We start from the raw sequence: 22,986 nt of genomic DNA, 5'->3' as shown, positions 1-22,986 counted from the left end.
TTAATAAGCAAAACATGAATATTCAAGACAAGGCCGCTTCTGATCACCCTAATGCAATCTGCACTGGTGATAATGCCACACTGCCCAGTCGTGCACAACAAAAAGGCATTTTTATCAAATCCAAAACTAGAAATGGTCATCATGAATGGAGAAATACCACCAGTACCATTCTCACACTCGAAGCTTGCAATTAAACACCATTCTTTAGGAATAACATTGAGAGGAAAAGCATAGGATACCTTAGAGATACTATTGCTGTCTAGGGGAAAATGTGGCGCCCAATGCGGGGACATCCCAGCAGTGACAAATCTATTTATGTTAGCCGTGGCCAAGGAGAGCATTACTTTCATTTCACATTTCTTAAAGAGGTCTCTTTTACTGTATGTTGATGGATATTAACAGGGTTTGGCAACGCACATGCTTGAGGAACGTGTAGGCAGGGCGTTCAGACCTGAATGACGCTTCTATTCCGGTATAGGAGCAGGGGGCGTCTGGAAGTGGCAACTGGCTGGTTTGTGTTGGCCTGTCACTGATGCTGATTACCTCGCGCTTTAGAAGTGCCACACAAAAGCTAATATGTATGAAGTGTTCTGGAAGAGTACGTAGGAAGCTTGAAGGTCATTTTTGACAGCTGAATTATTCGCGACTACAGTAGGATTCATGCTACCTCCGTCCATTTGTGCTGAAATGCAGACTGAATTCAGCATGGATGGATAATTCGCCATTAACCGTTTCGGTTGATGAAACTTGTCAGTGGTTCTCAGCTGGTGGGTTGAAAACGGAAGAACAATGGTAAATGCAACTAAAGGGATAGTTCACCCAAAAATGAAATTTCTTTCATTTATTCACCCTCAAGTCGTTTCAAACCTGTATGACTTATGCAGAATGCAAAATAAAGTAATAAGCCCCAAGAAGCCATGGTTTACAATTAATTTATTACAGCTAAGGGGCATTGTAAGGCATGATGCAGAGCTGAACTCTCTTAGCTGTTATAAATACACTGTAAACCATGGCTTCACAGGGCTTATTGCTTTTATAAAATAGCTACCACTCAATACAATGTATTAATGCAAAAAATGTATTAATGCAACTTTCATGAAGTACAATCACTAAAAGCCTTCCTTCCGCTGAAAAAACGAGTCCCTAAACAGCAAAATAAGCTACATTATTATGCCATCAGATGGTCTTTATAAGTGAGTCAGTCAGTAGCAAAGACTTTTACATTGAAAGTACCGAAAATGTCTTTTGTGTTCCACTAAAGAAATAAAGTCATACAAATTTGGAATGACATGTGGTTGAGTAAATGGCCAGTTTCATTTTGGGTTGAACTACCCCAATAAAAATGCAAGTAGGTATATTTTCATGCATAGTTTGGATAGCATAATAATTAGGCTCTTACATTTTTAAGTGGGAGGAGAAAGTGTTTCCTGTCTCTTTTGCTGCTGATATCAAAGGTTGTGCATTCAATCAGACATGGTATTTTGGTGCAAATTCTTCAGATGTCAACATGAACAGATTGCTTAACATGAAAGTAAGAGAAAATATGGCTCATTTAGTAATCAAATCAATCATTTTTCCTCTTCAGAATTTTAAACATTTTACTTATTGTTGAGCCTATGCAGGTTATATTAATTGATATAAATGTTTGATTTTAAAACCATTATTTTTTCTTTTGTATGATAAATCATTTTGGCTTTGTGGCCATTTGATGTTTGATGTAAAATGTGGTAGACAAAAGCCATTTTAAATTCATCGGTTATGAAGGACGTTGAACTCAGTGCTTGAGGAATTGCTTGATTGGTTATCTTAACACCAAAGCCGATTTTAACAAAATAGAGTCTCTGTTGTAGCTGTCATTTATGCTCGTGTCCTACATCTGCTCCCCTGTCTCATTTGTCCTGTGGGAACACGTCAGTCATGTAGCAAGCTCTGCACTGGAACGATAGTTCCTCCTGAGTTTTGAATGGGAATGAGGGACTAAAGAGGCATGTGTTGTATTGGAAATTATATTTAACTCAGAAGCAAAGAAGGGACAGTCACTACTAACAAGAAGAAAAGCATCTCATTATCATTTCTCAAGGTTAACGGAAAGTAAAGGTAAAGGAATGTGTCATGGCTGTTTGAGGAAGTTTGTAGAGTCAAGGTAATTCGGCACAGATATGTCATTGCAAAAAGAACAGATATTTGACACATCTTCTGGAAGTTAACCTGTTTTCTTGTTTTATTTACAGTCGCTCAAGTTATTTCAGCATCATAAAGGACTTATTGAAGTGCTATAGTTCTTGTTTAGTGTGCAAGTTCAAATCCATATTTATTTTATTTATATACATTATCATATTTGAAGAGTACAATTAAAATATAATTTACATATTAACTTGTTTACACGTATTATAGAAATATTAATTCTATTAGTTATATATCAAAGGGGGCCTATTATGCCCCATTTTACAAGATGTAATTTAAGTCTCAGGTGTCCCCAGAATGTGTTTGCGAAGATTCAGCTTAAAATACCTGACAGATCATTTATTATACCATGTTGTAAATACCCATTTTTGAGTGCTAGCAAAAACATGCTGTTTTCACACATATGTCTCTAAATGCAAATGAGCTGCTGCTCCCCATCCCCTTTCCAGAATAGCGCTTCAGCCTCCATTCATTATAGCTCCTGCACACATCTGAAGCACGCGCACAGAAAGCTGGCTGTCAGATGTCAAGTCTCTTCAGTGTTAAACTAACTTCTCTTTCACGTTTTATCGTGTTTAAACTGTCAAATACACACAAGGTTATGTCAAAAACACACAAAGTTCACATAAACACAATCTGTTATGTCTGTGAATTGCAGGGACAGAAATCGCATGTATATATTAGATCTGTGGCGCATTCCCTTCAAAAATAAAACTAATCCACTGTGTCTTTTAGTCTTTAACTGAAAACTGTTTTGTTCACTCTTACATCCAACAACAAAACAACTCAATTGCTTACCCGAAATTCTTGTCGCTACAGCTGCTCTGGCGTCGAGACAATGGCAGACTGTGTACAATTCGCTCAGGGTGGAAACTTTGCTAATACGGCAGAGTCTGTCAGAGTCTACAATGTGACGTCTCATTGCCCACAAAATGAAAACGGCTTATTCTATGACAGGTTTTATGGGGATTAAACCAAAAAAGGAGTGGGTGGATTTTTAACATTATAGGTTAGTTGTGTACATACACTGCCTACAGACATTTATGTTCAAACACCATGTAAAACTATTTTGCATAATAGGCTGTTTTAACTGAAAGCAACTTGCACTAACATATTTTAGGAGAGAAAAGGTAACGTAAAAGTAAAGTAACACATTACTTTCCATAAAAAGTAACGAACGCAATTAGTTACTTTTTTTAGGGAGGATCACAATATTGTAACGCATTACTTTTTTTTTTTTCTTCAAAAAATTAAAGGGTTAGTTCACCCAAAAATGAAAATTATGTCATTAATGACTCACCCTCATGTCGTCCCAAACCCGTAAGACCTTCGTTCATCTTCGGAACACAGTTTAAGATATTTTAGATTTAGTCCGAGAGCTTTCTGTCCCTCCATTGAAAGTGTTTGTACGGTATACTGTCCATGTCCAGTATATCATCAAAGTAGTCCATGTGACATCAGTGGGTTAGTTAGAAGTTTTTGAAGCATCGAAAATACATTTTGGTCCAAAAATAACAAAAACTACGACTTCATTCAGCATTGTATTCTCTTCCGGGTCTGTTGTCAATCCGGGTTCATGACTCCGCAGTGACGCTGCTGACGTGTTATCTGGTGCGCCCAAGCTTCTTTTACAGTCAGAGGGAGACGCACGCTGTATTCAAGCTATTCTACATTGTTTGTATTTTGTAAGTGTGCATGTCGCGGATGTCGTAATCGCCAAAAACAACGACGTAAAAGTGCATTACCAACGCCGACAGATGAAAGGATTCAATGGAATCAATTCAATGGAATCAATTCAATGGAAAGGATTCTGGAAGAGAATGTATTTTAGATGCTTCAAAAACTTCTAACTAACCCACTGTTGTCACATGGACTACTTTGATGATGTTTTTATTACCTTTCTGGACATGGACAGTCTACCGTACATACATTTTCAATGGAGGGACAGAAAGCTCTCGGACTAAATCTAAAATATCTTAAACTGTGTTCCAAAGATGAACGGAGGTCTTACGGGTTTGGGACGACATGAGGGTGAGTCATTAATGACATAATTTTCATTTTTGGGTGAACTAACCCTTTAAGTTGAAAAATCTGAGGGTGCATGATGCTTTTGTCAAACTTGAATACATTATGTAAACAGAATGCTTTCTTTATGAAGACAGTTGTTTGCAGATTTCACAGGCTTTACTTGCTTTATTAAAGCACACAAATCCTCTGCGACCTTGAGCGGCGAGATCCATTTTTTGTTCATTTCTTTCATAATGTGTTGTGATGAGAACTCAAGGTTTAGCTAATGCCTCCCTCTTCTCTCTGCTGTCCCTGTTGTGTTGCTTATGAAAGATAGTGCCCCATTTTCTTTTCCACTGATTTTCTGTGGCAGAGTCAGAGTCAATCAGCAGCACTACACACTATTCATCGGGGTGACAGATTGTTCACTATTCTTGAAATGATGCAAAGCATCACACTGGAAATCATTAATTAGATTTTCTTTAAAAGAAGGTTTGCTGTCTCTTCACAGCCATTAAGTAGAGAATTGTAACACTTCTATTTTTGAAATCAGCACAGGGAAATGTGACCAGTTCCCAGAGGGACAGACAGTAAAGCTAGAAGAACAACTGAAATCAAGAGGGGGAAAAAAATTCTAAATATATATAAATACACACACTTTGACAAGGGTTTGGCAAATAATGTTAATTAGGTTGCTAGGTAACCTAAAGTGCCATTCATTGACACCTAACCAGATTAATATTCTTGAACAGAACCATCACTATGTTCTGATGTCGCAAGCAGCTCGCCACTATCTCCTGTCTTCAAAACTTGTTTTGGCGCTTCTGTCCTGCCATCTATGGGCCTGTTTACACCTGGTTACTTCATGCGTTTTCTCTAGTCGTGAAAAGACCAGGTCTAAATGCCAAAGACTATAGAATAACACAAGACGTGTCACTCGTATTGTTTTGAATGGGAGAAAGTGTAACGCACAGTATGGCGGAATAAGTCCCGCCTTCTTAATAAGAGCCAATCGCTGACTGGTAAAGTCATCGCGTCACTTCAGCGGTCGTTAGAATCACCGGTTTCTATAGAAACAGTCAGACGCGCGCCTCTGAAGAGACGCGTATTTAGGTCTGCACATGCGCATTAGCTTGATCCAGCCTGAAAAATATATTTTTTTGTCATGATTCGAGCGTTTAGAAACTAAATTTATGAGCTGGTTATTAGATTTCATTGGTGATTTCAAATATGAAATGTAATCGTAAGGTTGGCGAACAGTTTTGGAGAATTTGATGTTTCCCCATTCAAAGAGATTGCATGATACCCAGGATGCCCGAGAGGCGTTTCAAAGATGGCCGCCGAGTGAAATGACTTGTCTTAAATGGACTTTGTAAATGCCCTCGAAATGCATTTGAGACAGATTTAAATCCGATCGCTCAAACCACTTCAGGAGGTGGTCTGAGATGCATTCCAGTCAAAACTGAACAAGTCTAAATGCATCTTGTTTTTGAAACCACATTTTACTCCTCCCAAAACTGCTCAAAAATACTGCTTCACGCATTGCCGCAGCTAAGCAGCTGAGTGTCTCTTCAGCAAGCCGACGTGCAAACTGCCACAAATGAAACTGCTGAAAGTAAATGATCTTGGCAGTGCTGTTGACGCACTTTCTCCTGATGATCAATAAAATGCAGCTTATATTTGTTGCTTTCGGTGACGTGAACACCATTAAATCTGCATATAGCGTGGGAATTGAAGATCGGATTTATATCCGTTTTGTGGAGACACATTTATGTGGCCAAGTGTAAATGGAACCAGTTTGATCAATCAGATCAGTTATCCAATCAGTAAAAACGCATGAAGTGACCATGTGTAAACAGGCCCTATAAGTCACTCTTGAACATTACTTGTAATAAACAAATGCTAAACACACTAAACTCAAGACTCTGCCTCAAGATAACACCTATCATTTAATGATTCATCATTCTCTCTTCCTGTAGTTTCATAGTTGAATGGAACGCCATTATGAACATGATAATCCTTGCAGCCTCTCTTCAAAGTTATATTGTACCATAACAGTCACGTCTCACTATATTCACTTCCCTTATGCACTTCACGCTTGCTTTCCCCTCTTCCTCAACCGATAAGAATAATTACTGTATTATGCAGTTTAAAAGTTTACAGAATAATGGCCTATGTGCACAAAGTCAGAATTTTGACATGATTTTAAAACAATACACTGTATGATTAATATGTCTATGAATTCCTTCACAATGTGGCTGATTGGATGTATAAAAAACATTCAGAGAATGACAAATATTTTTTGTTCACTGATTCATTCTGTGACTTGACCAAAGTTTTATATAGATTTGATTTTACTGATTCATTTTGTAACTTGACTATTTTTATTTTATTTCCCAAAGATTCATTGAGATATGTTCACTGATTCCTTTTTTAACTTGACTCTTTTGATTCCTTTCACCAAACATTCATTCAGATTTGTTTACTGATTCGTTTTGTAACTTGACTCTTTTGATTCCATTCACCTAAGACTCATTCAAATTTGTTCTGTTATTTGTTTTGTAATGTGACTCTTTTAATTCAGTTAATCTGAGATTCATTTGGATTTGTTCAATGATTCACTATAAAGATTTTTTTGTAATTTGTATGTTTACTGATTAATTCTATAAATCTTTCTATAGGTTACAGTAGCTGGTGCCCAGTAAACACTTATTTTTCATGGAAGAACACACTTTAAAAGGCTCCTGTAAACAAATCAGTTCTCTGAAAAGATCCAAAAACACTGAGTTGTTTGAAAACAAAGCACCACTATTGTTGAGAATTATGGGACTTTATATCAACAGACCTTTATAGACAGACTGAAGAGGAAACTGTCAAAACTGGCCTGCAGGTTTCTCTTCATGAATCAAACAATTGCCAACAGCACGATCCATTATTGATGGCTGAAATACAAATAACACTACACTTTCAGCTTGAAGGTGAACCAACAAACACCCATTCCCTTGATGAGTCAGAGGAGACGTGTGGGAGAAAGGCTTTACATCATCAGATCTGGGCTCACAGAGTCGGCTGGTTTTCTCTGACCTCAACCTCTATCATCCATGCCATCAGCACAGTACAAATAAAAGTGAAAATTAATTTTCACTTTCCAATATCCGTTAATGGCAGTTCTTTACGTCCCACCAAACAGCACACATTCTAACTACCTACTTGTCCTCCTCGCTTTTGTTGTACTCTGCAGTGACAAGTGCACTTATTGTTTCTGTGTATATATATATATATATATATATATATATATATATATATATATATATATATTACGAACTACAGGCAAAACAAGTCAAACGGGTCGATTTTGTTCGAATTTGAGGTTTTTACAAAAATCTGTTCATTAAGCCATCATCTAGTGATCCAGAAGCTTCAAATAGCATCGAAACATCTAAAAGTATCTTTCTTCTTTGTTTTCTGAGAGGATACTTTTTCTTTGTCCATGAAAAATTTTGTTTTTCTCTGCTCGCTTCACCACTCGCGCTTCCCCTCAGTAACTTCCTCATTATTCCAAGTTTGGTATCATTTTAAAGCACAGCATTCCAACTTTGTTAATATATTCTTAGCAAATTTTTGAGTCTGAACCAATGAAATGTGATTTTCAAACTCATGCTGATATAAACAAATCGATCTTATTCATGCTGACTGACAGATCCAAAGCGCTCACACAAAGACGCCTCAGACAGCACGTGATATACATAATATATGTATAATATTTCATACATATATTCCTATAGATGATGAGGTGTGTGCCAAATTAGGTGTTATTAACAGGGATTTTAAGGTGTGGTTGCTAGGTGGTTTTGTTTTGGAACCTTCAGAAAACCTTGATTTTTCTCAAAAATGACTTGGCTGATCTATCGACTTCAAACAAATCATACATCATTTTGAAGGTTTTTTTATAGAGATTGTGAAAATAACATTAAATCATTTTTGAAAATTTGAAGAGTTCAGATGCAAAAGCCTCTAAGTGCCATCTGAAATGCATGTTTATGTTCAGTTAATTCACTTTAATGGCAAATTACCTATTAATTGACATTAAAGTGAAATTACTGAACCTAAACATACGAGCTTGATAAAAATGCTCATTTTAGAAGAAATTTCAGATGGCACTTAGAGGCTTTTGCATCTTAACTCTTCATTTGCTCATTGCGGGTCACATATTATGTTCTAGATTACCTAGTAAAAGGCTCTGTACTGTGTACATTCTTAGGGCACCATCAACCAGTCAGTGTTGCCTTGAAGTGATTGGCTTAAAAACATCCATATTATCCTTTTTTTCAGGAAATGGTCCGTTCACAATACTGACAATCTTTCATATCTTTTCCTTTTACTTCTCGCTCGACTTAACGTCACTGATTGTGCCCATCTCCAGCTGATGGAGATTTGAGTAGAAAACGAGGATATAACCTCATTAGCCGAGGCGACGAAAAGCTATTGAGACTGATCCAACTGATCTATCTGTAACCATGAGAGTAAATTGAACTGTCCTGCTTCAGTAAGTTGATCAGGAAGTGTCTGTGTATGCGCAGTATAATAGTCTGTGTGAGTTCAAAGGGTTAGTGTCGGCTGAGAGGAGGCGACTTTCACTTTACGGTCATCCAAAGATGGGGGGGGGGGGGGGGGGGTTGGGGGGGTGTAAATAAACATATTATCTTATGTTTATTTACATAAATTACTTGTATAAATAAGTGAGATATAAATTTTTATTTATATATTTAATTTTTTATTGAGAAGACACATTAACGTACATTATATTTACAAACAGAGCACTTTGGGCGGGAAGTGCTGCACAACAACAATACAATTTAAGTAACTCCAGGATTGCTTATCGATTTCTGCGATTATTGTTGTAGGTGGTACGAGCAATCGTTTTTGTGTCCTTTCCTAATGGTTACCAAATCAATCATAAGCAAATTATACAAGATCTATATAGCACTGCATAATGCTTAGCAGTTACACTGAGGACCCATAAAATAGATTGGTATAGGATGGATGTGACTGGAAGAGTGAGATGGGGCTTTGATAACCCCCCCCCCCTCTTATTTATCTGTGTTGTAGCTAAACTGAGCATGAACTGTAACTCATCTCTGGATGAAGTGATGTATCTGGTCAACAGAGCACTACAGCTACAGCACTTCCTCTCTGAAGTGATATGTTGATTCCTCTCATTGTCAGCCACTTCATATCCTTATAAATAGTTAATGTGAACAAATGTATGAGATGCAGTTTTCTCTTCAAAAACTCCCACTGTTCTGTCATTTCTTATCTCAGTGAGCATCAAATGCTTTTCTATTTTTCAGCGGGTGATTATAAAGGGGGAGTGACTTGCGTTAATGGCTTCATTATAACTTTTTGGATCATAAACTGTATAAACGATGATTGTATTATAATCCGTATACACTTGAACAACAGTATTCTTAATTAAAGTCTTAACTAGCTCTCGCCCGCTGTGAAATAAATGTTTCTAGAGCAGTTAGCATTTGCATGCTGATGCGTGATGTGTTTGCTTTTGACAATGAGTCAGGAGGCATTTGATTGGATGTTTTTGATGTTGGCGGAATCAAATGGCCCGTGGGTATTTAGTTTTTGAGGTCGAGTTGGGTCAAGTATTTATTGAGATTTTGAGGTGGGCCAAGACCAAATGATAATTGGGCATTCAGTTTTTGATGTGGGTGGAGTAAAATGTCCATTGGGTGTTTTGTTTTGATGTGGGTGGAGTCAAATTACCATTAAGTATATTGTTTTTGAGTTGGAGTTAAATGCCTGTACTACATGGGTTAGTTACTATTTGATGAGCACTTTGGACACCAAGATTGCCTAAAGTTAAGTCAAATGTTCATTAGACATTTGGTTTTTGAGATGGGTGCAGTCAAATGCCCATTGAGTGTTCTATTTCGAGGTAGGTGGAGTCAAAATTATCATTGCGTTTTTGGTTTTTGAGGTTGGATGGAGTCAAATGGTCATTAGATATTCTGTGTTTGAAGTGGGTGGAGTCAAATGCCCATTGGGTGCTCCATCTTGAGGTGGGTGGAGTCAAAATTATCATTGAGTGTTTGGTTTTTGAACTTGGATGGAGTCAAATGGTTATTAGATATTCTGTGTTTGAGGTGGGTGGAGTCAAATGCCCATTGAGTGTTCTATTTCGAGGTAGTTGGAGTCAAAATAATCATTGAGTGTTTGTTTTTTGAGCTTGGATGTAGTCAAATGGTCATTAGATATTTTGTGTTTGAGGTGGGTGTAGTCAAATGCACAATGAATGTTCTATTTTGAGGTAGGTGGAGTCAAAATGATAAAATGTTGTGTTTTTGCGGTTTGGTGGAGTCAGTGGCTATTAGACGTTCAGTTTATGTGTTAATTGGTATTGGATGATGTCATTTTTTTAGTTTAAATATTTTAGCCGGAACTATTGTGTTTGATTTATATTTGGCCTTTGAGACCAGGGTTGCTTTGGGCTACTGCAGAATGTGTCATGCACTGCAGTGCAATGGGTGAAATATTGAGAAGTAGACATTTTAAAAGCAGAGGAGTGTTAGAGGAGCTGTCAGTTTTTGGAGAACCATAAAAGGGGACAAAATACTGTTCCACCTCTTAGTTGTCATCAGACACAAGAGCAGTGTTCATAAATTATTCCTGTCAAGAGCAAAATGGTGCCTCTAAAAAAAGAGAGGAAAAACATGGTCATTGATGTTGTTAGTTTCAAAAGCCTCAGTTAGGTTCATCAAATATTTACGATCTAAATATCAGGCAATTAATACATAATGACACAATGAGTTGGAAATCCGAGTCAGAAATCGCCTAGTGTAAACATGGCTTGAACAGACAGACGGGTAATGTTGATCTAACTCTCAAGACATCTCAGCTGACAAACAGTGTTTCTGTTTTTTTTTTTTATTATTATTATTTTTTTCTTATTTACCCTATGTAGGTTCACTTTAAACTATAGACAGCTGTGGGGAGGAAAAATTTTCCATTTCCGCTTTGCTGCCCCCTGGGGTACATTGGAAACTGTCCGGAACAACCGTGTTTTTTCACCTACAAAATACAGTAATTTCCTCGTCTCCAGACCCCTCGAATATGGCATTTTTGTTTACTATGAAAGTTTCTGAAGATTGTGGCTTTTTGCTCATACTTCTTCAGCAGCAAGCCACAGCTTTTCTGAGAGACTTTTAAAAGTGGGTTGTATTTATAGTCATGCGGTTCAGTTTTTCAGTTAATTTCTAATGCTTCTAACAGCGTCTTAGTTTAATCATCGATATCCTTAGAAAAAGTCTGGTTGAGCAAACTGTTCAGAGGCAAAAAAGACTTCCATCTTTTGTTTGTATGCAGCCATTTTCGATTGTCTGTGAAAACAACCATAGCATTTGATGAAAAGCCAGAATTTTTTGTTGCATAGTATTTGTTTTCAGGTGGCGATTGTGTTTTACTAAAATATTACAGGCTTTAGCTCATTTTAGATCAAGAAAGACACAGAGAAATCATTAAACGGGGCACCTGTGATCAGAGAGCAACAGTCTCTCACAGCATTTTCAAACGCGGCCTATCAATTTGTTAATGTTTGAACATTGTGTCATATAATTGGCTTTCAGGAACTGAATGTGGGGGAATCTATAGTTGGCAAGCTGCCTCCAAATGCCAGTAGGATTTTGTCTGGAGATAAAGCTCAGCTGCTGTTCGCTCCTAATCAACAGACTAGTTGCGTGGTGCGCTAGATACCTCTGTTCACCGGCGACCTTTCAGTAACCTGTAAAGGAAGACGCTGATATGGAAACATCACAATTCCGCTGGTTTTAACATTCACACAGGTACACGGACAAGCACAGAGGCAGACAGATTCGTTATCTTGTCTTGAAACAGACAGGTACGCTGAATCAGATATTGGATCGCAAATTCAGATGGTTTTTGATGTTACTTTGATCCCTGGAATTGCGTTAAAGAGCTGAAATCCAAATTGGTCTTTTAGTTAGTTTAAAGTTGGCTTTCTGTTCTTTGTAATCTCTCTTCTTTTCATTTATTTCAGTAATCGCTGTTCTCTCACTGCTGAGGATCTCAACAGACAGTGGCTGAAACCGGACCCTAATTTAAGCCCCACAATTTACCACACCAAAGGCTTCCTCTATTACCTCAACAGCATAGGCAGGACTCCGCTGGTAAGTTTCCATTAAATCTCGCTGCACTGTAACTGACCTATTGAATCCTAAAGTTCCATGAGGGGCTCGCCGGAAATTGCTCCATGATCTCTGAGCTTTCTGCTTCTAAATGCAGGTCAGGGGCGACCAAATCCATAAATGTGTGTTGGGTACAACCGATTTGGATATTATACCATACAGAATGAAGAATGAGGCCTGTGTGGATCTTAGCACTTCAGTGTTGATCAGATCAGAACAGAAAACAACTGCTATTTGCAATGACTAATTTGATGAAATTGATTAAATGAACCATATTACAAGGGATGAAATCATGTCAGAAAGACTGACTTAAATGTGCGACTTATTAAGATTAATAGTAGATGTATTAGCACTGTTCCTCACAAAGATTTTGTTTTAGATTTAGTTACTAAATGATTAATTTGCCTCAGCTGGCTGATGAATTGAAACTAGGGCTGTCCAATTATTTAATTCAATGTCAAGACAATGGACAGAGGTATATTTCTATATTTCTCGAATTGCATAAATGAATTAGTGTTTTTTAATCAAATTAGTTGCGTAAAGGATTCAGTGACTCACTCATACAGACAGTCACTTGTTTCGTTCCTGGATGAATGAATGTTTTTGAATGAATCACTTGAGTAAAGGATTCAGTGACACACTCATGAAGACAATAGTTGTGTTCAACTTGAAGTAAATGATTATACGGCTCATAAAGACAGTCCCTTTTTCCCAGTTAGCATACTATCTGTCCTAAATAGTAATTTTAACAATCCATAATACAATTTCAGGTATATAGCATGCAAATTGGGACACATTGAGTAATTTGTTTTGTTCCTGAATAAATCAGCATTTTGAACAAATCAATTGTGTGAATGATTCAGTGATTCACTTATAAAAACAGTTGCTGCGTCCCAATTCGCCTACTCATACTACGTCCTAAAAGTATGTACTGTTTTTGTAAAGAAAAAGTACATACTTTTGAGTGTAGCAGAAGAGTATGCAAACTTTGGGACATACTACCTCGTTATAACTGCGTCTTCAACGGACGTTCTATCGCTTAGTTACGCAACCTGTAACTGTTTAAACTGCCCTGTCAATCATCTTGTCACAGTTAAAATCTTCCACATTCAATTAAATTTAATTTCCTATTGTTTCGGAGAGAAATGTAGTCGGACGTTAATCTGCCAGTCATGGGTCTTTCATGCAGAGAACTCTCCTCATCTTTGCATAATGATGCATTTAAAAGTTAATGACCAAACGCATCGTTATAAAAGTTCACAATACTGTTGCAGATGAAATATAATGTGGATAACATTTAATAAATATCTTTTTGTCAGCTTGGATACTGATTATTAATCATTCAAGCCACTTTATCTTAAGGCCGTGTGTCCACCTAAGCGTTTTTTCCAGCTCCGAGCGTACTTTTTGAATTGTTTTCAATGGGAGCGCCGCGTTTTTTAAACGGCAGGAGCGTGGCGAGGTGCTGAGCGTCTTTTTCACGCTTAAGCGCTGAGAGCTGGGCGTTTTTTACCGGTCGCCTCGAGTTGAAGAATGTTCAACTTTGAGTAAAACGCTGCGCTCATCACTGTCACTTTTTTACCTGAAAAATCAGTTTTAAGTAACAGTGCCGCGGATATTCCGCTATGATACGGAATATCCGCGGCACTGTTACTTAAAACTGATTTTTCAGGTAATTTGTTTCAGACTTAAAATGTTGAAAATGTTAAAATTACTTTGCTATGTATTTTCAAAGAGCAGCAATATTAATTTCTCATCCATTTTGTTTCTGTTTGTTGATGTCGCTGTACAGCAAGAATGTGACAGTTGGTCGGAATTGTATTTGTCCCGCCCCTCCTCCACTCTGATTGGACGGCTGGCTAAAAAAGTGACAGTGATGAGCGCAGCGTTTTACTCAAAGTTGAACATTCTTCAACTCAAGGCGACCTGTAAAAAACGCCGAGCTCTCAGCGCTTGAGCGTGAAAAAGATGCTCAGCGCCTCGTCACGCTCCTGGCGTTTAAAAAACGCGGCGCTCCCATTGAAAACAATTGAAAAAGTACGCTTGGAGCTGGAAAAAACGCTTAGGTGGACACACGGCCTAACTGCTCTGCTTATCCGTCGGACCTCGCACGTCCGCCATGTTTGTAGTTTTTTAACACTTTTTTCGTATTTGTAGTTCTAATCGAATCCTCGTCCACATCGCGATGTGTTATGGGCAATATTAGCCATTAGAAGTGTACACGGATCTGCACTTCGAATTCTAACCGGAAAAAATAGACCATCCGGATATCTTTGGAATACTCATTTCAACATACTTGAAATGACATACCTTTTTTCAAATACTATTTAGGATGGATAGTATGCGAATTGGGACGCAGCAAGTCAATTATTTCTTTCCAGAATGAATGTTTCAAATGAATCACGTGATTAAACGATTCAGTGACTCACTCATACAGATTCATTTGGTTTGTTTCTGAACGAATCTGCATTTTGAGTGAATCAAATTATTCAATAATACACTCATAAAGACAGTTTTTGAATGTCTTACTACCACTGCCACCTACTGCCATAACTATTTATCTTGCAGAAAGAGTCACAGAGTTTCAGATGACCTGATGAAAAAAAATTAAGAGCTTTTTTTTATTTTTAGTCAGGTCTATTCATAGAGTCTTGTCCGGTGCCTTTGAGCTTCTTCTGATGCTTTTAAGGCACTGAAGAATAACATCTATCTTTACCTCCGTCCCTTTCCACCCTCTGTCCTTTGTCAAAAGAGGTTTCTCAAGAAATGGAGTAATGGACCCATTGCCCTATCTATGCAAGTCAGGGGGGAAAAAAACAAAAGCAATAGAAGTAGATTCACCAACACTTTTGAGAGAACATGCTATTAAAAATGGTCAACAAACATTCTAGTACAAACTAAACTGATGCTAGCCAAAAAAATAAGGTCTGGAACTGATGGAACTTCTAGCTTAAAATAAATTATACAATTATGTGAATTAAAATTATTCAGAAATTACTACTGGTGGGCCTGTAATTGAGTGGTACTGACCTGTTGTGAAGAATACTTTGACACAATTAGCCAGATTTACATATCAATTATGCCACAGTTCATAATTGATCACAGTAATAATTTTGCAGCGTACCTGGTCAAAGGAACATTGTCATTTCTCTAAAACAGAAAAAATGTGACTTTTACAGTTAATGAATGAGGATGGAGTCCTCTAGTTGAGCCTTTACAAAAAGTTGACATGCATCGCTATGCGCTGTCTCCAATTAGCAGCCACACTGTCAAGAGACAAAATTTGAATTAGAGTCAAAACTCAATGCATTGTCTAGCGTTTTATTCCCCACATCTTATGCATGTGTGTCATGTCACAAGATTAATTATGTTTCGCTCTGCCTAAAGTTAATTCTGTGTTGCTGTTGTGTCAGGAAAGCTACAAAACACACTTTGTTTCCACCTGACGTTTGACCTCCTTGTCTTTGCCTGTTATTCACACACACAGACGCACAAATACAACACAGTCTTGCCATTTCACTCTATGTCGTTTGAAAAACTGCTGTGTTATCACATCCCACAGGTGTTTTGTGATTACCACGGTCACTCCAGGAAGAAGAATGTGTTTCTGTACGGCTGCAGTATGAAGGAAACCTTGTGGCAGTCTGGATCTCCCATTAATACGGTCTCCCTGAAAGAAGACCCGGGATACAGGGTACGCTTAGTGCATATAACAAAGAAATTCATACATGAGATCTCTTTATATATATATATATATATATAAGATTTGCCAAGATATTGACACTTTTGACACTTCAAATTTGATATTTTTAATATGATCTTCATCATTTCTTAGTAAATTCTCCTGAAATTATCAAATATATTTGGGGTCAGTAATATTTGTAATGTTTTTGAAAGAAGTCTCTAATGCTCATGAGTTTATTTGATCACATATATATAGTAGAGCAGTAATATTGTGAAATATTTAGATACGTCTGTTTTACAGCTTCCTTGTAAATAATTTTTGGTCTTACAGGACCAAAAATGCATTATGCATTTTATAATTTTTATCGTGAGACTTTTTTTTGTCTGACTTATTGTTTTCTGATTGGCATGGTTATTTCCATCCTTCATGAAACTTTTTTATTTGTGAGCCAGTTTGTGAAGTTGTGCTCAAGGAAGCTTCTCCTCAACATAAGGCTGTGACGAATTGAGTTAAAGGACTGTTTAAAGGCATATGTAAATTTGTGGAATCTGAAATGTGAAAAATATTGCGTCGCTAGCTGCTGTCTGTCTGATGTCTGCCATCTATGCAAAGAAGTCTCTTAAACTAAATATACACAAACTAGAACTAAAAACAGTGGAATAAAAATGCAAATACAATGAAATGCATGATTCTTTTTCAAACCGTATACATTGTTTGTTTTAACAGACCATCGCAAAAACTCTGGACAGAATCGCACCTGCGTTCTCCTTCAACAGCTGCAACTATCTGGTGGAGAAGTCTCGGGCGTCCACAGCGCGGGTGGTCGTTTGGAGGGAGATCGGTGTTCTCCGAAGCTACACCATGGAAAGCACTTACAACGGCTGTAATCAGGGCATCTACAAGGTTAGCCATTTTAGATGAATGGATCAGTCAAATACACAGTTTAGTGAATTAACTATTTTACTTTCCTGTACTTTGTAGTTTTGATCAGTGTTGGGAAAAGTTACTTTTAAAAGTAATCCATTACAATATTGCATTACTCCCTAAAAAAGTAGCTAATTGCTTTACTTAGTTACTTTTTAGTAAAAGCAATGTGTTACATTACTTTTGCAAGTGAGATGAGTAAATGCACGTTCACATTTAGTCTAGAACTACAATAACCATCATGTTTGCTCAGCGCACACATCGCCTCGGCACTTTATTTCTCTCAACGTGGGGACAGGAGAGCTGTCAATCAATAAATATGAAAACAAAGTAACTTGAGTTACTTATTTGAAAAAGTAACTTAGATATTTTGTTGTAAATTTAAAAAGTAATGCGTTACTTTACTAGTTACTTGTAAAAAAGTAATCTGATTACATAACTCAAGTTACTTGTAATGCGTTACCCCCAACACTGGTTTTGATAAACCTCAGCGGGTTCACTAAACAGTTGCGCCACTTTTGTGTGCAAATTTTTAGCACAAAAATTACTCACCCTCTAAAACTCAAGTTGTAGAGGGTGAGTAAATGATGACAGAATTTTCATTTTATGTGGCTGCAACATACCACACTGCATTTTTAAGCAGATTAGCTGCAAGCACCTAGTTTAAATCTGACCTTCTTTTCATCCCTTGGCATTCTCCATCTGGCCTTCCCACATCCTCCCTCTTCTCTAATGATGCTGTCTGAGGGACCATCCCTCGTTTTCCCAGGCATTCATTATCTACTCATCCTCTCCCCATCTACAAGTTTAATAATCATTCATTAACCTGCTTATTTAGCCACTTGCGGTTTCAGATCATAGCCTAGATACCTGCGTATTAACTTCCCTGAGAATTAACTCTCAGAAGTTTTTTTCACTCTAACTTTTGGTACCAGATGCACTATAAGAAGCATATGGAAATATGCATTGTGATTGTATTGCTAATTTGGTATTTGTTAATAAGAAATGATCTTGACAAATTGTACAAGTGTATAAGAAGTTGCTAGAAAATATAAAGGAAATTCTACATGGGGATGTTACCCAAGATGGCCACCAAGTGAACTGGCTTGCCTTAAAAGGACTTGGTTTGGTATTCAGCAAGCTTAGCAAACAGTCATGTTGTACAGGCCAAACTTAGCGATACTGGCAGATGGTATTTAGTCAAAGTGGAGTGATTCTAACGCGGTGACATTTGAGAACGTTCTAGGAGGTCTGGCAGCCCTTTAATAAAGGACAGGGTGCCGAATTACTCTTGACCATGGACTGCACCTTGCAAAGGTTCTGCAAGTAAGAAAAATGTTTTCAGAAAGTGCTAATGGTTGAGGAATAATGTCTGATAGGGGAATGTCAGCTCTTGAGGGAGACGTTTTATTAAGTTTAAGTCCTTATTCCCAGTCAAAATGGGCCTTTTAGCTCAAATAAAACAAAGACAGGATCTGTGCCAGCTAACAGGTGGGCAGGTTGAGAACAGCCCTGTTCTTTCTCAGTAAGACAGGATTGACTAACAAGACCTTAGAGTTATCCATCCATAATTGTTCACCATCCAATTTGTGTTATTTTTCTCAATCTGCTGTTTTTTTTTTCTTATGTGTCAGGGTTAGATCTTCTCTGGCAATCTGCCTAAAAGTTCGTATTCTTCTCTTGACTGTTGATGTTTAGTTTGTACTGTTCAATGAAGCTGCCAGCCGAGCACCAGTCAGGGGTCTGTTTCTCAGACTAGGAATCTGATGTACTTCTTGTCTTGTTGTTGTTCATCTGGGACTTCCATGTCTCTCACTGTGCTGGTTAGATCCTCTTTGCTTTCTTCTTTCAAGACAGTAGTGTGTGGAACAGCCTTAGTCTCTCAAAAGAATAACAAACTGTTTCTAGAAAAATCTGTTAATGTGAAATAATGTTTATGTACTTCAGCTAAACTAAAAAAGATACTGAATTGATGTTTCCATACTTGATTAATATGTTTATATATTCATATATTTATGAATATATAATAAAAAAAATATACACACAATAAATATATATATAGTCATTAAACTTCTCCGAGACACAAAGGTCGAGGATCCAAACACAGTATTTATTGAAAGGGTAATCCACAATCGAACTTCAAAAACAGGCAAAAGGTCAAAAGACAGGCAAAAAATCCAAACATATACCAGGGCAGGAACTCAGGCAGACAGGGTAAATCCAGAAAACAAGCAACAGGGTCAAAACCAGGGAACAGATAATCAAAGGAGTGCTCACAAATGCAGTAGTGACACATTTAAGACTTCGCAAAGACTGAGTTAACCATGTTTATATAGGCAGAGCTAACGAGAGTAAATGAGAAACAGCAGAAACTAATCAGGGATAATGAGCAAAGGATTCTGGGATATGTAGTTTATGGTGGAATGACAGTGTTCTGGGGAGAAGTGCGCTCTAGTGGATATCCCGGGTACTCCAGTTAGTGATCATTTAAATTTTATATAATGTAATTGGATTTTACAAAAATTAAATATAAATAAAAAAGTCTCATTTTATAAACAGATTTCAAATAAAAAAATTGTTTTAATAATTCATTTTTTATATTTATTATTATTTTATAATTAATAATTTATATATGGGTCATTGAAAATTGTATATATGGTTTTTAAAAGTGTGAAAAACATAAAATTAATTTTGAAGTTTTATTGTGTTAACAATGGGATTATGTGTTTTTTATAATAAATTAACACTGCTTTTGTCATTTTTTACAAGATGGACAAAATTTGTCACAAAAAAAGTAATTCAGTTTAACCAAAATTTAGGTTTTACTAAATGACACTTTTGGTTATACTGAATGATGATATTTTCAAACAATGCTAACATGCTGATATCTAGCTAGCTAGCAAAAGGGCAATCAAACATTTTATATTTAGTACAAGTTTCTAAAATATTACAACATTTTCCATATTTTATAGCGGTTGTACCAAATGACCTGATGTTTTGGGACGTGCGTATGAGTAAAAAAACATTAATTTTTCAAAACAGTTAAGATATAAGTTATAAAATCATGCCAGGATAAAAATATATACATTTTTTACATTTTAAGATATTTTAATCACAAATGAAATGGCTGTATTGGCCTTTGGACGGTTAAACCGAATGACCTTTTGACTTTGTCAAAATCATTAAAATACCTTTATATGTAGCAAAATATAATTAAAACCCTTTGGATTCAATAAAAGAGATCTAGTTGTACTACCTTACATACTTTGCATTTCATATCTTTGTTTTTTATTATTATTAAGGCCTGTGGACAAAAAAAAGATCCGTCATGTTATTGACCCATATTTTTATGTATAAATTTATATTTTATTTGATTGAAATCTACACGTCATTTGAAGTCAGTTATGTTTCTAAACCTGTCTGAAAGGTGAATGTCAGAGTAAACCGAATCCCTGTTGATGTTTGAAGAGCGTGTCGGACAATATGCAGGACGCATGAGCTTCTAAATGTGTATAGATTTGGACTAATGGATCAGAAAATCAGACATTTCATTACGAGCGGCGCATACAAGCGCAGCTGGCAGGCCAGATGTTTTGGTACATGTACTTTTAGCAATGGGCGGCAGCCCGAGAGTCTTTTGATTAAAAAGTCTGTACTAATATTCACTGCCGATGTCAGGAACCTGGCAGACCATTAGACTGTGGAGCCAATTCAAAGTGGGCCCTCTCTGGGTCCTTTAATGTGAGTTAGACGAGAGTGGGAACGTTAAAAAAAGAGTGAGAGAAAGAGTGGGGAGTGGATAGAAACACTCCCTCTGTTCACAGCTAATTCATGCCAATTAGCAGCTCAGACGAGCTCTGGGATTCGGGAATGGAGCGAAGCTTAATTACGTTCTCAGTCAGTAAATCATAGCCCGGGTCATTCGGAGTAACGCTGTCTCTGAAATGTCATCACTGCCTTGCGGAATCCCTGATCAGATAGACAGCTACACCTGTACCATAAAAGAAACATCGCGCTAAATCTGAGCTTCGGGCAGCGGTGCCGATGAAAAACGTTTACTTTTGCGTACTTTGATGGACAAGGAAGTGAAGTAACAGTGCCAAATCAATCAGCTGTTAAACAACATAGCCTGTGGTTGTTGATTCCATGAAGAGTGTGGAAACCCGGCTAGCTTTTTTGCTCTAGACTGAAAATGAAGTGAAACTTATCCATTTTCCCAGATTGCCAATGACACCGGTAGGACCTTTTCTGACGGTCTCCCACTCAAAGCAGAGGTGTCTTTTGCCAAACGAAGGATAATCTTCAAAAGGAATCTCATTTGCATCACAAAGACGGCACCTTTAATCACCTTAGCTTTGCAATTTCAGACTGCCGAATGAAATTCCCCACTTCCTTTCCTTTGCTCTTCTTTTTCTTCTAAACTTAATCAGCTATTGTCGTTTTTTTGAGGAAACGTGGATTAAGATAAACGAGAGGCTTGATGAAATTGGTACAAAGTTCGTTTAATTAAGTATGCTGAGTGCTACATTCTGATTAGGTCCAATTTAGTTGCAGTTGGGATAAACACTTTTGTCTCAATGAAACTGTGAAGCAATGTTTAAATTTTAGCATAGTGAGTCCTACAGGGAGTTTGCAGCAACCGCGAAACATTTTTTTAGTGGGTAATTTATCTCCTCATCTTAAAATTGACATGTAATAGGCTGTAAATACTGTCTATTTCAATGTCAGATGTTTAGACTTGGTAGTTTGTTAGTTTGAAGGTTGGAGAAACTTTGAAAACAGCTTCAGCAGAGACATTGCTTTTGTTTTTAAATATTTTAGTAGCTTTTTATGGTGAGCCTCCATACATTTTTCTGAATTTATTCAGTTAACTAAGAAAAGAAATAATGCTAAACAAAACTAACCCTGTTTTCTTTCTTAATTCACATGTCTATATGTGAACAATTCATCAGTGCACATTAGTCCAAATTAAAAAAAAATGATCATCATCTGAAGCAACTTTCCTTCATGGCTGACGTCATCAAGACCACTCAAGTTTTTGGCCTAGTCCCTCCAATCACCTGGCTCAATTCTGGCATGAATTTACTTTTACTTATCCAATCAATTCAAATCATATCCCATCCTGCAAAAATATGTGACATTATAGAAGTAAAATGGCTTGTGAGTTTAGTTTCATGTTCACTTTGGGATAAATGTGTCATGCAAGGTGAATTGTGGATCAACTGAGACAGGCCGGAGACATGAATCAGATTGACTGTTTGGATGGGCTGCTCTATGGCTGCCACTGAGAGGCATTTCATAGACGATGACTGATCTGATAATTGTATTTCAGGACAGTAAGTGGAGTTATGACCCATCCGATTTCCAGAAATTTAATTGGATCTCTTAAAAAAAAGAATTAATTATGACTCCAGCCATTTTGAGGAACATATGCTCGAGACAGTAATTTGATGTTTGCAAATTGATTAAAGCAACTCTCATAATATGTGATTAATATCAAAGGACGGCTTTTAATTATGGTCACGGCAATATTTCGCAGGGCGCAGCAAACTGAGGACACTGACTGTGCTGAGTGTGCAGGTCTGACAATCAGCTGAGAACTTCCATTAAAATATACGCCAAAGATGAGTCTGTGTAAAAGTTTAATCTGTGGTTGCACCATGCCTGAAAGAGCTTTTTAGGTTTTTGTTTTTGTTGGTTGCTTGCTTGTCTAATCATTATATCTTATTTAAAGGGGACCTATTATGGAAAATTCACTCTTGCATGGTGCTTGGACATAAATGTGTGTTGGCAGTGTGTGTACACAACCACCCTATAGTGATAAAAATCTACCCACTCCTTTTTTTTTTTTTAATCCTCATAAATCATAAGTAGTGTCTCAGAACAAGCCGTTTCCAGATCCCTGGCAGTGCGACATCACAAAAGCCACAGGCCCCGCCCACGAATGATGACAAACACTGATGTTTGAAC

The 22,986-nt window shown here is 37.2% G+C and overlaps 1 protein-coding gene across 6 annotated transcripts in view; it reads left to right on the top strand.

The window, feature by feature from the left end:
- LOC137015254 (cytosolic carboxypeptidase 4) overlaps nt 1-22,986 on the top strand; it is a 202,989-nt gene that overhangs the window by 143,002 nt on the left and 37,001 nt on the right. For all 6 annotated transcript variants that reach the window (XM_067380092.1, XM_067380094.1, XM_067380096.1 and 3 more), the window contains 3 exons: nt 12,260-12,389; nt 15,970-16,101; nt 16,819-16,995. In XM_067380092.1, coding sequence (XP_067236193.1) covers nt 12,260-12,389; nt 15,970-16,101; nt 16,819-16,995 — 439 coding nt within the window. The remainder of the gene's footprint in view (nt 1-12,259; nt 12,390-15,969; nt 16,102-16,818; nt 16,996-22,986) is intronic.

The sequence above is a fragment of the Chanodichthys erythropterus genome, chromosome 24 (genome assembly GCF_024489055.1).
Source record: "Chanodichthys erythropterus isolate Z2021 chromosome 24, ASM2448905v1, whole genome shotgun sequence".
Lineage (NCBI taxonomy): Eukaryota > Metazoa > Chordata > Actinopteri > Cypriniformes > Xenocyprididae > Chanodichthys > Chanodichthys erythropterus.
Note: the sequence above shows the minus strand (reverse complement) of the source record. Positions and strands in the feature narration are given on the sequence as shown.